Source organism: Stigmatopora argus, chromosome 5 (genome assembly GCF_051989625.1).
Source record: "Stigmatopora argus isolate UIUO_Sarg chromosome 5, RoL_Sarg_1.0, whole genome shotgun sequence".
NCBI lineage: Eukaryota > Metazoa > Chordata > Actinopteri > Syngnathiformes > Syngnathidae > Stigmatopora > Stigmatopora argus.
Window position 1 is genome coordinate 17,211,342 of NC_135391.1, and position 15,656 is coordinate 17,226,997.

At 40.3% G+C, this 15,656-nt stretch overlaps 1 protein-coding gene across 1 annotated transcript; it reads right to left on the bottom strand.

Moving 5' to 3' along the window:
- Positions 1-3,735: 3,735 nt before the first annotated feature.
- Positions 3,736-13,119, bottom strand: ndc80 (NDC80 kinetochore complex component). The gene is made up of 17 exons (XM_077600904.1): positions 12,983-13,119; positions 12,325-12,420; positions 11,369-11,452; positions 10,811-10,946; positions 8,428-8,594; positions 7,978-8,080; positions 7,782-7,871; positions 7,621-7,714; positions 7,373-7,473; positions 7,077-7,221; positions 6,491-6,696; positions 5,959-6,105; positions 5,799-5,888; positions 5,068-5,160; positions 4,445-4,575; positions 3,974-4,076; positions 3,736-3,883 (listed from the first exon to the last, which is right to left on the bottom strand). Exons 1-17 carry the CDS (start codon positions 12,988-12,990, stop codon positions 3,764-3,766), a joined length of 1,914 nt encoding a protein of 637 aa, XP_077457030.1. The 5' UTR covers positions 12,991-13,119; the 3' UTR covers positions 3,736-3,763.
- Positions 13,120-15,656: the final 2,537 nt, after the last annotated feature.

The window sequence follows — 15,656 nt, forward strand, 5'->3', positions numbered from 1 at the left end:
TTTATTGTGTTTCTATATATTATTTAGTCATTTCTCTATCCTACTTGTTTTTACTTCATTCATTTTCCAAACTGCTATTCCTCACAAGGATCACAGGGGTGGTGGAGCCTAACTTAACTTTCAAATAGTGGAGGCATGAAATTTCAAAACAGAGGAGGATTTTGACATTTTTTCCCATTCGGCTACAGCCAATCATCTATTTCCTATCTATTACCCTTTGAAACATTTTTGTCTTGTTGGCACAAAAACATGACAAAACACATTCAGCGTCTTGTGCATTTGTGTCAAATAGCTTCAGGTAAACAATTGCTTTGATGTAAATGGATACTGAGTAAAGTCGTAAAGACTTCCTGCATGCATTATTACCACCAATTTTGCCCAATCTATACATCTAAATTACATTGATTGATTCGACATTGTTTAGCGCTTGTAGCAACAGGCTACACTTGTCGCACTGATCAATAAGACACTTTGGTGTATTTTAACTCGTTTTTCTTTGCTTTAAATCAATGGGAAAAGAACAATATTATCAGACATTTTTGTTTCTTCTTTTATACACAATCGTGTTCCACTTTGAAGTGAGAAGGGGACTTAAAAAAATCAAGGCTCCATCCTATCTGAATCACAGACTGATGTTAATTATATTTTGGCCATGAATACCTATTAAATAATTCCAAATTGTCTGTCATATTCCTTTCATTGCTTTTCCCCTGGTTGTGCTGCTTCCAGATGTGCGTTTTCATATTTAAGCATCTAACCAACCTGGTTGAGTGCCTATGTCTCCTTGGTCATCCAGGGTTTTTGGTTAGGAAAAACCTGCATTTGTTTATTTATAGTGACGTTGTCCATGCAGTTTTTGATATAGGAAAGTACAACGTCCGTATAGTCCTGGAGGTTGTCGTGTTCGAAAAGTTCCCAGTTGGTGCGGGAAAAACAGTCCTGCAGCTGAGAAAGGGCGTCCTTGGGCCAAGTTTTTATTGTCTTTATTTGTGGCCTTGTTAACCTCTGGAGTGGAGTGTATGCTGGGGTGAGGGCTAGACAGAGGTGATCTGATCCAGCTAGGTGAGGGAGGGAAGTGGCTTTGTAAGCATGTTTGATGTTAGAATAAACATGGTCAAGAGTATTGTCTCCCCTCGTGTGACATTTTACGTATTGGATAAACTTAGGTAGAACAGTCTTTAAACACTCTTTGTTGAAGTCACCAGCAACAATAAAGACTCCATCGGGATGGTCAAGCTGTTATCCCAGCTGACTTTGGTCCAGAGGCGGGGGACACCCTGAAACGGTGGCCAGCCAATCGCAGGGCACAAGGAGACAAACAACCATTCACGCTCACACTCATACCTGGGTGCAATTTAGTGTCCAATCAGCCTACCATGCATGTCCTTGGAATGTGGGAGGAAACCTGTAGCTGCAGTAAAGGTTTTATAGGCATAAAATAGTTATTGAGGCTGAGATTGATTCAGATGTGTGAAATGCACCACCCACCACTCCCACACACACCGACCCCCCCCCCCCCCCACCCCCCCCCCCACCCCCCCCCCCACACACACACACACAGTGGTGCACACACACTGGTGCACACACACGAGCCTTTACCTTGACTGTGTCTTCCTGTGTGCACCCTCGCAGCCAACACACAGTGCATATAGAAACTCCACGTGGAAGTTATCCATCACTCTTTTTCTTTGCGGCTCCCCACAAAGCCCCTCAGCGTCACCTCATCACATCTGTCAAAACATTTCTGGCAGTAGCGGGCCGTCTGCTGGCCTAAGAAATAGCTGAATCATATATTATATTTTGTCCATCAATACTTATTAAACAATTCCAAATTGTCTGTTAGCTTCCTTTCATTCCGCTGGTTGCACTGCTTCCAGATGTGTTTTCATATTGAAGCATTTAACCAATTACATTTCAGCCATTATTTGTTGCCAGGGTCAGAAATTTGCCTCAACGCCTTCACAATCAGAACTGCGGGCTCTGCTGCATTAAACAAGCGTCGATAAGAATGTTGCTTTAACCAATCAGAATTCGATTTGGTGACACCAAGGCCATTTCGCAGGCATAGGGATACCTCATCGCTTTCACCAACTATGATTGGCTAGTAGGCGGACCAAAGCCAAAGTGAGCCAGCCAGAGATCGCAAACTCCACCCACAATGGCCGACGGAGGAAAACAAATGGATTTGGTTGCAGATTGCTCACAAAGCTATTTTCCAGACGGACTTTTCCAGAAAAAGATGGACATCATTAAGAAAGGGCGGTCAACTCCGAAGCTAGCAAGCCTGTTACAGCCGGGAAAAGGGTGTGTCCGCCAGTTTCAGTGCGCTAACTACGAGAGAGCTACCAAACTGTATTTGGAGCGAGCTGCACAAGCAAATATATTGTGGTGTTGATTTAAAGCCATTTTCAAGACGGACTATGCCAGAAATATGACAGGACAGGCTCGACTTTCATCATTAGCTTCGATGGCGATAGAAAAGAAGGAAGAAAGGAGGATGGATATTGTGTACAGTTAAAAATGATTTTTGGTGAGTAAAATATGGCTATATTCCTAAATAATATTTCAATTGTGGGCCCGGGTCTGATATCTGAAAAGCTCCAGTGTTTGTATTTAATCACTAAATGCGGCTAGGAAGTGGATTTTACCCCATTGGAGTGCAATTTTAGCCATTTCGCCATTGACGTCCATCGCTGTCTTTTCCCGGGGAAATCACCCCCTGGCCTGGTTGTAATGTCTCAAAAGCTCCAGTATTTGTATTAAATCAATAAATTCTCCTAGGAAGTGGATTTTACCCCATTTAGTGCATTTTTTGCTGTTTTGCGTATGGACATATATGGACGTTTCGACGTTCATCGCTCTTTTTCCCGGGGAAATGATACTCCGGCCCTGGTTCTGATGTCTAAAAAGCTCCAGTATTTGTATTTAATCAATAAATGCGGGTTTCGGCTGGATTTTACCCCATGTTCGGGCAATGTTTGCCCGTACGCCATTGACGTTCATCGCTGTCTTTTCCCGGGAAAATCACCCCCCCCTGGCCTGGTTTTAATGTCTGAAAAGCTCCAGTATTTGTATTCAATCATTAAATGCTGCTAGGAAATGGATTTTACCCCATTTTTATGCATTGATGTATTGATTATTTTTTTATGTGTCGCAGCTGTAGGTAGATGCAGTAGAGGTTTTATAGCCATAAAATACTTTTTGAGGGTTGGATTGATTCGTTGAAGGTGCTACGAGAAAATGCACGGAGCGCCACTGATTTCTGGCAAACTTTTCAATGCCCCCAACGGCCCCTCCTTGCCACCCACTTTCGCACACTTCCTGTATTGATGCAAGGTTTGCGGGTCAGACCACCTCCCAATTTACTGGACCCCCCCCCCCAGCTTAAATTCAGCCAACATTCTCTTGCAGCTCAGCTCTAAAACTAGATGGAACTTGTCTTTTATACATTGTCTCTCCATTAGCTCAAGAGCACAATTGGGACGCAATACTTTATGATTGCCCTGTTACACATTACTACCCTTGGCTCCACCAGTTTTACCAAAAAGGCATAGCAAAATTAAACACATGACTCCATTATAGAAATCAGACATAACAATACAGTCACATAGCGCACGTACGTTTGCAATTTTTGGGATAAAGTTTCACAAAAGAGCACTGAAATACATTTTCGATGAGTATCATTTATTCAACCTATTAACAGTACACGAGAAACTTTTTGCAAACAACAAAAAACTGAACTTCAATTAAAAAAAAAAAAAAATCAAGGTACACCAAACCTTGGCTTGGAGAGTTCCAACATTTCAGAGACAAACTTTTCATCGTCTTCCAGCGCTTTGGTGTACATGAGTTGCATGTGGCTTTCCAAGTCCTTTATTAAATCCTGCGAAACGGCGGCAATAACAATACAGTAATTGAGAAGGACTCTTGGTTACTTAAGGAAATAAAACGGGGCCAGCTCTTCAGTAATTACCTCCATGGCCGACAGGTGGGCTGCGGCTTTGGTGAACACGATCGTGAGGTTGTTGGCCACCATACGTCTCTCCTCATTTGACTCCAGCACCACCAGGTGGTACCTCAATTTATACAAGTCAAATTTAGAGATACAGTAATACCTCGACATACAAGTGCCCCAACATACGAGCAATTTGAGATAAGAGTAAAATTTCGAGCAAATATTTATCTTGAGATACGAGACAAATTTTGACAAACGAGCATACAGCGGACCCCACAGATGCCCAATTGTCAAAAACACAAAGTAAGTCTGCCCTCACTAAAATAATGTTGACTATTTACATTGGCACTGCTTAACAGTGTCAGACAAGAATGTTTCCAATATTTACAAATGAATGCTTCTTTGAAAATCACCAACCTAGAGGAGACCAGGTTTCGAAGTGATCTCAGTGCTGTAATAAATCAAGTGTCTTTCATGCCATCCACTCACTGTTGTTGCAGCGACTTATTCTGCTGCATGGCTTCATCGTAACCGCAGTTGACCTTCTCCTCCAGAAAATTGAATTTGCTTTCGACCATATCCACTTCATTCGCCCATTCTTGTTCCTCTCGAGCAATCTCCTGCAAGCGGGAACGACAAATTGATCAGTGCTTCTTATTAGGGGCAGCCCTAGTTTTTATAGGTGGTGTCGCATGGGAACCAGGTCTCACCATCAGCGAAGATAAGATTACACAATTTCTCTGGTTTAGTAAAAATCTTTTGAACAATAATTGTCCCCCTCTGCTACCAACCAATCCCCACTGTTGTTCATCATATAGCCTCGCAAAGTTCTACTTTTTCTTGTTCTTTCAGTCATGACCCACAGCCCGTGACCACAGATGAGTGTAGAAACGAAGATCAACCGTTAAACATAGAGCTTTCTCTTTGGTTTGAACTTTTAATTTTTTTTTTTAAACAAAGCAAATTGATAAAAAGGTGCAATAGTTGGTTCCACAGGCAGTTAAAGCAATTAGCAAATCTTACCACTTTCATTTTCAAAATAGTCATCTATGGAAGTAACAGTGAACAACTTAAGTGTGTAGGCTGTTTAGTACAAGGACACCTATTCGTACCTTCTGGACGGCATCCCAGTGTTCGTCCAACTTGCGGATCTGCTCTCTCAGATCCTTCAGGTCAACTTCCTTGTCCAAAATGTTTATGTTCACCTAAAACAGGAGCAAAGGCGCGTTCACTTTAGGGTTCTCCAATCAAAAAAGAGGTGCATCATCCTCAGCAAATCTCCCAGAAACAGTGGAAGAGGAAGTACAGTAATCCCTCGATTATCACGGTTAATGTAGACCAGACATGGCCGCGATAAACAAAAAACTGTGAAGTAGGGTCACCTCTATTAAAAAAAAAAAAAAAAATCGGGTAAAATTTATTTATTTATTTATTTTACTTCAGTTCTAGTAGCAAGCGGAGGACAGAGGAGTGGCTTCCTTTTGCGAGTTTCAGCGTGGATTTTCATTTTTTATGAACTTACAAATGAAAAATCCACGATGTAGTGAAACCACGAAAGTTGAAGCCACGATATTTGGGGGATTACTGTACTGTCAACAACACCAAAAGGAGAACCTTCTGGAAGCTAATCAGTTGGTGCAAGAGTGGTAATGTCTGGTGCATGTAAATCTTTTAGTATAAGGTGACTTCAAAAAGTAAAGATTACTATGTCCAGCGACAATAAAAAAGCGAGGGAAACAAAAGCCAACATTGTTGTGTCTTCATTAAAAAAAACGTGTTTATATCAGTAAAAGAGAAATATAGGTGTGTACTTGGAGAGGCCATGAGAAACAGTTTTTGTCACCTGTTCGACAGACTCCTCCAGGTTGAACTTGGCACTGGACAGTTTGCTGCGCTCATCCTCCATATCACTTAGCAGTTTTCTCAAAAGATTCTACAGTGAGACACACAAACTGGTCAAGATTCAAGCAAAAATATCTCAGTGGAATAAATCGATCGATTACCTGTTTCTGTGGCTTGAGTTGCATGTTCCCTGGGCCATTTTCAAAAGGCCTGAGTTCAAAGTCATGCCCACAGGCATTCTCTGCAGACATCGGAATCAGCTTCAGCTTGCGGGCCAATTTGTGGTAGTCGTTAAGCTTCGACTCAACCTGGAACGTGTTCATAGGAAAAGATGCAGGTTTTTTTGTAATCGACAGCATGTCACAACTTGAATGGCCAATGTAAACTAGTAATAAAAAAATTACCGTAGGCAGCTATTTATTAGCGTATTCAATTCTTTAGCATTGGTTCAGGTAAAAATGGGTGTTGAAGTAGAAAAAAAAATCCATTCAATTCAACTTTGTTTATAGAGGAAAGAAACATAGCTTTAAAAAGTTCCGTACATAAAACTTAACAACCCATGAATAAAACAGCAGATATGTTTCAGGTCATATCTGCGCTGGGCAAATGAAGTGGCTAGCTCGCATCTATAAACTGAAATAATGACAGTTATCACCTCAATTCCTAATTTCCATAGTCACTGAACAGGAATACCTTCTCCTTTAATTTGGCCAGCGTTATTTCTTCGCTCCACTGGTGCTGTTGGGCTTGTTCTAGAGACTTGCCATGATTAGTGACGGCTTGTTGGAGCTCCTGTTTTTCTTGGTTGATCCTCTCTATGTCGGCAGGCGTGTACTTTTGGTTCTGCCGAACCTTTTGCAGCTCACATTGCTCAACCTTCAGGGACTCCAGACTGCTGGCTGCAGAGAACAGAACAATTCAAAAATACATATTTAGGTGAGGCAAAGCACTTCTGCTATCTCTTCCAATTGGAACAAAGTAGTCTTATTCCAATTTACTGGAAGTCCAACCAGTGAGCTGAGCGCTCTCGTTCCGCGGATGAATGCACTGATTTTTCTTTGTCGCTCGACAAAGCCACAGCCTTTCCTTTTCCACATAATTCAAAATAAGCGTGGATGCTTTGCAATTTAGCTGTACATAAAAATTCAGGAAGAATCCGTTCATAAAAATAACAGTCTCCCATGTCACGCTGAATTTTTAAGTAAATGAGCACCCTCTGCTGCTATATGAGGGGGGAAAGGGTATTTTTGGGGGTAAAACCACTTTGCTTTCTGTTTACCAGCATGGTTTAACTCATCATCCAGCTCCAGGGACTTTTTCTCTATGTTTGTTTGGTAGCCTTCCACATCAGCACGATAGTCGCGCAACTTCTGAAGGTCTGACTGCATTCTCATAATCTCCATCCTTTTGGATTCGAGACGGTCCTGTGGAGAAAGAGAGATGCATTTGCCGATCGTCTTGATAAAATAGTCAGAGGCCAACAGCAAATGATCTTATGTTCATTGGTAACTAAATACTCGATGGCACACCCCATACATGAAATTTAAGTTGGATGCAAAGTCACAATCACAAAACCTTTTGGTTTTCCTTCTCCAGTCGGTCAACATCATCCATTAGCATTCTGTGCTTCTCCTCCATTACAGCCAGCATATCTTCATCATAATTGCAAATCTTCTCTGTGAATCCATGCACAAAACACACAGGGAACAATTGTACCAACACAGGCACAAAAAGAGGAAAATACAAAGGACAGAGAAAACACAATGGCATTCCAGCTTTCTCAAATATACTGAACTTCATCTAATTGCTCAACTGGAACTTACTCAATTCAGCGGAAAAGGCTTCATCGTCCTCCTCGTAGGTGTCCACGCCTTGCATGTATTTTTCATATGTGCTTGCTGTATAGTTGAGAAAGAGCTGCAGGCAGAAGAATTTGTGAGATGCCCAGCCAAGATGTTAGCACACAGAGAGATCTTGAAAGTACCCTATTGTAATCTGCACTGTCATCAATGTCTTCGCTATCTTCGCAGAAGTCTCTGAAGAGGAGATCCTGCTGATTTATGCCTGAGAAGATCTGGTGACACAATAATTCCTGTTCTCTCAATCTTTTTCTAGAAACATCTCATGCAATTACTTTTACATAGGAAACATTTTTCAATGCCAAAGGGGCTGTAGCTTACCTTGGTGGTGTCAATTAACCACATAAGGGCACCCAGGGCCTGAGGCCATGTGTGGGGAGCACCCACTGAATACATGGAGGACTTGGACAGCACAAAAGGATATCTGAAACAGAAACACAGAGATAGATAGAATACATAGTTAGCAAAAGTTGATATTATTGAACATGTTAGATCACAACTTAAAACACTTCACAGATGCCCAATTGTCAAAATACCCTAAGGATTAAGAGGTGCAGCATACTTAAACAGACCTTAGGATCAATCGAACAAGTGCTTGGATAGCACTAAGTTGGGTGGGATGGGGTAAAGGACACGGAAATGAAACATAATTGCGGCACACGTTTCAAGTGTCCAAGATCAACACATTACTTAACGAGCAGATCTCATAGGTTAAATTCATCGGCATATCTTAGAGAGGAACTGTTTGAAGTAAAAAGGTTCTTTAGTAACCCAAGTGACTTGAGGAGAGCTGGAACTTCTTCCTCCACTTTGCAGTTTGGCATTTCAAAAGTGGGGTCCAGCTGACGATAGATGAACTCAAAGATCTTGACAAACTCCTTTGTGGAAGGTGACTGTAAGGTCTTGAATGCCACATTGTAGCTCCGCTCTGACAGGAACTAAATTGCAAAGGAAAAGCAAATAATAAATGGACAGTCTACTAATTTAACAAGATACTACAGTACAATCATTTATTTGTTCAGCTTATTCTACAGTACTATGATATTTGTGATTGCCTACATTTGGGGATTACGCTACTTTAAATATTAAAGGAAAAACATTCCATAAATATAATGTGACATACATTAAATTATTCAATGAATCAAGAATGATAGCACATGTACACAGCTCACCCAAATAGCCGCAGGGCCAGTGTCAAGATTTCATTGATGTGATTGTAACGGCAGGTCTAGAATGCCCCAAGCCCCAAAAAAATGCAAGGGCAAACTAAGCGCACACTAAATACGTATAGTACCCATTAACCCTTGGTACTCGGTTGTTTGGTCGCCGGTCTTTTGGTCGCCCGGAAGGTTATTGATAATTACAATTTAAATCGTTGCTCAAATTCCCTAAATACAAACTGCGAATTATTATTTAGTCATACTTAATGCCCTATTAATTATTAGGCTAAAGAAAAGCTCCAAATTTCCCGCACTTTTATTGTGTTTTGTTGGAGAACTTGTTAAGACCCTGACTGACGTCCCTTCCTAAGGGGACAACTCATGTACATACAAACTCTTATACACTCACACGTCCGCTCAGTGAAACTGCTCAGGGCCTTTGTTGGCTTTTATTGATGCGTAGACCGTGTTGTTTTACCTTGTTTTGTCGCCAGTCTTTTGGTCACCCGTTGTTTGGGTCCGGGCGACCAAAAGACCGCACACGTTAACCGTTTATAGTACACATTTAATGGCTCCCAATGACTGCACTAGACGGCCAATGCATTTTGACTGGGAGGGGCTAGCAGCATCAATGGCATTGAAAAGATGAGCATTCGCAGCCAGTACTCCCAAAATGAATTGAAAGTCTGTTTTTATCAAACGCAGGTAATGAGTTGCTGTTTAAAAAAAATTAAAAAAATGTTGTTGGGGCTCTGAACTGAACTATAATTTGATTAGTGGTACCTTCGTTCCGGGACTGAGCTCGTATGTCGATTTACTCGTAACTAAAATAAACGTTTCCCACAGGAATGAACTAAAAACAGATTAATTAGTTTCACCCAAAAAAACACCAAAAACAGGATATTGGATTGGAAAAACATTTATATTTGTTCTAATTCGCCATCTATTAACAAAGTAACAAATAACTAGGGGTTTAATAGTACTAAAATGTGTTTAATAGTTAAAAATTAGACGGATTTCGCGGAAGGGAGAGAGTGACAGGGGAGGGGGACTTTTTATACGGCAATGCGCTCGTAACATAACGTAAATACATTTAAATGAGCTTGGATTACGATGCAGACACACTCAAAAATAAATTTAATCTAACCTTACACTAAACTTAATTCTAATTTTGTTTTACATTTTTATACCTTTCTTCTCCCAGGTTGGCTCTATTTGCCCCGCCTCCACCCTGACTTTAAGATGCAACCTATCAAGGGTTGTTTGCTTTTGTATTCCCTTCAAAATATTCCGAAAATGATGCACACAAATGTCCTCACAATAGGATAATGCACGACCACTTGCCAACTTGCACGGGAAGTAGTACTCTTCTTGTATTAGCGACAGGGGGGAAAAACACTCAAAAAATGCAACGCTCCGCCCAGTGCTCGTAGAGACATTACATGCGGGAGTTGCGACCAGAAAGACAGTGCCCATGATGTTCTTATGAGCAGCCTCACGCCCGCTGAATGCTCGTATATCAAAATTTGTCTCGTATCTCAAGATAATTATTCGCCCAAAATTTTACTCGTATCTCAAATTGCTCGTATGTCGGGGCACCCGTATGTCGAGGTACCACAGTAATTCTCTTTGTATTAACATCTTTCATTTAGATTTGTATATACTGTATGTATATGAAAGATGCCCATTACATTTTTCTTAAATGCAAATTTTAGTAACATAAATTAAAAAATATATACATAAATGTTATTGAGACCTGGCATCTACATATTCTATTCAATTCCAAACTACAAATTATTAATTGTGCTCTACAAGACCCAAAATGTGATGTCTGCAGATGTAGAATCGTGGTCTTTTTTTAAAATTTATTTATTTTAAACAAACATGTTGAAGAATTGAGAAATAATTATCAATTTCAAAAGAAAAGATTCAAATGCTGTTTAAGCTACATCCTACAATTCAGGAGCAATCTACACTGCTGAACCCAAACCTACCTCATACAGCTGTCTGATGCACTGTTGAACATAAGCTTTGTCGTGCAGAGGGCGTGTATCTTTGAGCTTCTCGGGTGCTCCGAAACCATAAATGGAGCTGTTGCGTGGCATGCTAGCTCCACTGTTTCTTGGTACCCTAAAAAAATAAAACAAGTAAATATGTATAGTGACCTGAATTTCACAATGTACTTTATTTTTCCACCTCCCATCCTGACAGACAATAGGGCACCATAATTGGAGATTTTAGGATTTGCACTACTTGAACATCTATTTTTCTCGAGCGAGGCTCTTACTGGGCGCTGTTGCCAATTGCCACCAGACAAAAAGTTTTTGTGTTGCCACTATCTAACAAAGAAAAATGTCAGGTTTATCTGTGACATCAAACAAACTGATCCATCAGTTCTCAAGAAGTAAAGTCTCACATAAAAAGTTGGTGACCCCTTCTATAAAGGATGCAACAGGCTTCATTCAGTTCTATTCTATAAAATCAAATATGGCTATATTATTTTCCATAGATCGACACTGATCATTTACACAGCATTTCCATTCTTCACATACCGTTGACCAAAGATGCTTGTCCGCTTCTCAGATGTCTGCAACAGTGATTTACCGACGCTGAATTTTCCCATTGAAAAGTTTTCACTGTCCAAAAAAAAAAAGATATTGAATTGTCATTTTTTCCACCAGCCCCCTTTAACTTTCCCAAATTAAGCTTAGCACATTTTAAACAAAATTGCAATGTATTCATGGTAGTCAATATGGGAAATAAAATGACAAAACTGAAAATTGGGAGTTGAAACGGCTTCATTATTACGTATACGAGTGTTGCATGATACAATGCAAGATAAATCGGTAAAATGACACAAAACTTTCTACCAGCATTTTACCTGTTTATTGTCATGATCATCATTTACTCAAGATAATAAATAATTATGTAAAGTTTATGTTACAAAACAAAAGCATACCTGTGGGCAGGCATTTGGGGGGAATATTTGTGTAACAAAAAAAACGTTTCCCAGAGGTCATGAAATTTAAAAGCTCATTTTACAATGGTTGACTTGAGAATGAACAAATGTTCATTCATTCATTTCCGAATGGCTTATCCTCACAAGGGTCACGGGGGTTGTCGGAGCCTATCCCAGTTAACTTTGGGCACCAGGTAGAGGACACCATGAATCAGTGGCCTGCCAATTACAGGACAGACAACCACATTCACACTCAAACCCAGCGACAATTTAGAGTGCTCAACCTGCCTACCCTGCTTGTTTTGGGACTGTGGGAGGAAAACCCACGCAAGCCCGGGTCGAACATGCAAACTACACACAGTGAGTTATCAACCTGGGATCGAACTCTCGACCCCTGAACTGCAAGGCCGACATACTAGGCATGAAAAATGTTGTGATTCAAATTTTTGTGAACTACATCACAAAGGAGATTTTATTTTGAAAGCACCATGGCCAAGCCAAGTAACAATACTATTCAAGTTTGTTTTGTTCATAAGAAAAAGCACCAACCTGCGGGGAGTTGTGAGTGCATTGCTCATCCTGCTGGGGTCTTGCACTCGCAATGGCAGGTGGGACAGCCTGCCGGTGGTCCTGCTCATTCGTCCACTAGTCCCAAAATTACAATAAAGAGTTTGATTTATTTATTAAAGGAACAATACATATTAATGAACATATACATGCAAATATGAAATATTATAATTAGACCCTTGTGTAGGTTGATGTTAAAAATAAAAATAATTCGGCAATAGAGGGGGGAAAAACAGGATAAAAGACAAGAAAGCATAGAAACAATGAGACATACACAAATAGCAAAATAGGTCAGTTATCCAATCCAAAAAACAAAACACTTTGAGCAGTTGAAAATGCTCATGTCATTTGGATCGCGATTTAGAGAAGAAATAAAAGAATGCAACGACGTCTTTTGGGATTATTTCACAAAAAAGTTATTTTAATTAAATTGAATTGAGCCCCTTTGATTTATTCATTCTTTCAGCTTGTTTACTTTCGGGCTTTCATAAAGCATCATTTAGAGAGGGTCATTTTTTGACAGGACGATAGTAAGAGGACGTAAACAAAAACTTAAGATAGTAATTTTTCTTTCTCGTGGAACGGCGAGAAAAGTGAAAGGCAGTGTAAGTGGAAATTTAAGTACATTAACATTACATACCGGTCCATGTTGCTTCTTCTTTAGCGAAGCGATGGGGCATAAGGGAAAATAATAACTGACGTGGAACGCTGCAACCGCGCGCATGAATTTAAAATGAACCGGACGTGACGTCAACACGCTACAGCGAACCGTCTGGGTCAAAAGTAAGCAAAGCGAACAAATGGTGTGCACAAATTACTACACTATTTTACATATAAATAATGTATATATGTAAAATAGTGTAGTAATAAACAGATGTACATATGTATATATGTAGGTGTATGTGTATATGTATGTGTATGAATATCAGTAGCGGTCGGTGCATTTTCTCGTAGCGCCTTCAACGTATCAAGCCAACCCTCAAAAACTATTTTATGGCTATAAAACCTCTACTGCAGCTAGAGCTGCGACACATAAAAAATAATCAATAAATCAATGCACAAAAATGGGGTAAAATCCACTTCCTAGCAGCAGTTCATGATCAAATACAAATACTGGAGCTTTTCAGACATTAAAACCAGGCCAGGGGGTAATTTTCCCGGGAAAAGACAGCGATGAACGTCAATGGCGTACGGGCAAACATTGCCCAAAAATGGGGTAAAATCCAGCCGAAAACAGCATCCATTGATTAAATACAAATACTGGAACTTTTTAGACATCAGAACTGGTCCCGGTGTATCATTTCCCCGGTAAAAAGACAGCGATGAACGTCGATACGTCCATATGTCAAATGACAAAAAATGCACTAAAATTAGGTGAAATCCACTTCCTAGCAGCATTTATTGACTGAATACAAATACTGGAGCTTTTGAGACATTACAACCAGACCAGGGGGGTGATTTCCTCAGGAAAAGACAAGGCAAAAATTAAACTGGGGTAAAATCCACATCCTAGCAGCATTTAGTGATTAAATACAAACACTGGAACTTTTCAGATATCAGAACCGGGCCCACAATTGAAATATTATTTAGGAATATAGCCACATTATACTCACCAAGAATTCTTTTTAACTGTACACAATATCCATCCTCCTTTCTTTCTTCCATCTTTCCTATCGCCATCAAAGCTAATGATGAAAGTCGAGCCTGTCCTGTCATATTTCCGGCATAGTCCGTTTTGAAAATAGCATTAAATCAACACAACAATATACTATTTGCTTGTGCAGCGAAGTTAGCACACTGAAAGTGCCACACACACCATTTTCCTGGCTGTAACAGGCTTGCTAGCTTCGGAGTTGACCACCCTTTCTTAATGATGTCCATTTTTTTCTGGAAAAGTCCATCTGGAAAATAGCTTTGTGAACAAATCTGCAACAGAATCCATTTGTTTTTGCTTCTGTCGGCCATTGTGGGTGGAGTTTGCGATCTCTGGCTGCCTCGGGTACTGCTTTGGCCCGCCTACTAGCCAATCATAGTTGGTGAAAGCAATGACGTATCCCAGCCAGCAAAATGCTAACGCCTATGAAAAATCATTGTGGGGTTGCCAACTCGAAATCTGATTGGTTAAAAGCAACAGTCTTGTTCAATGCAGCAGACCCCGCAGAAATGATTGTGAAGGCCTTGAGGCAGATTTCTGACCCTGGCAACAAATAATGGCTGAAATGTGATTGGTTAAATGCTTCAATATGAAAACACACATCTGGAAGCAGTGCAACCAGGGGGGAAAGCAATGAAAGGAAGCTAACAGACAATTTGGAATTATTTAATTAAGTATTCATGGACAAAATATAATTAACATCAGTCTGTGATTCAGATATTTCTTAGGCCAGGAGAAAAGGCCTTGAAGGCCCTGACGGCACACCACTGCAGTAATCCCTCAAATATCGCATATAATGTAGACCAGACCTGGCCGCTATAATTGAAAAAACGCGAAGTAGGATCACCCCTATTATTACAACCGAATTTACGTTTTCGCGCCAATACAAAAATACAAGTACAAAAAAGTACAATTTTCAAGAAGTGTATTTATGATTTCAGCTATAAGCATGTGAAAAGACTGTAATTTATAAATTTGTAAATATAATCTATATAGAAAAAATGTAAATACTTTAAATAGTGTACTCACAGTGCAAATAGTTCCTCTCCGCTTAATTTAAATAAAAATAAAAAATGGTTATTAGGGAGCATTAGCCCAAGTCTTTTTCGTCAGATTCGAGAGGCGTTGGATCATCGATGGAATATTCAGGAGGTGCCGTAGGGGAGCTTTTGAGGAGGTTTAGCAAGAGGTTTTCGGCGCACAAGGAATTTGGCGACCACCATTTCTTTTCTTTCAGAAAGATTGCTGTTGTTGTTGTCTTGACACTTTCAAGACGATTGCCAAATTCAATGGCTCCGACCATGTTGTCACCAATCTCCGCGTTGAGTCTCCTTCTGAGTGGCCCCATGCAGTGTGGTGACATCCTATCATCATGCCAGCTTCGCGACCGTTTCTATGGCGCAGAAGCACTTATGCCACAATGGTGTGCCATACCCTGTAGCTTAGTAACGTCACTTTTTCTTGGTCATGTCTTTTTTCTTGGGCTCATTGGATGCCAGGATGCTTAGGTGGCATTTTTAACGCCAACTCAAAATCCATAATAATATACTTAAGATAAAGAAAATGTGCTGTTCTGAAAGAGGCCACAATGTGTTGATGGATCACAGTATAGATAAAATCATAACTCATTTCCAAATAGGTTAATACCAATTTTCAGGCC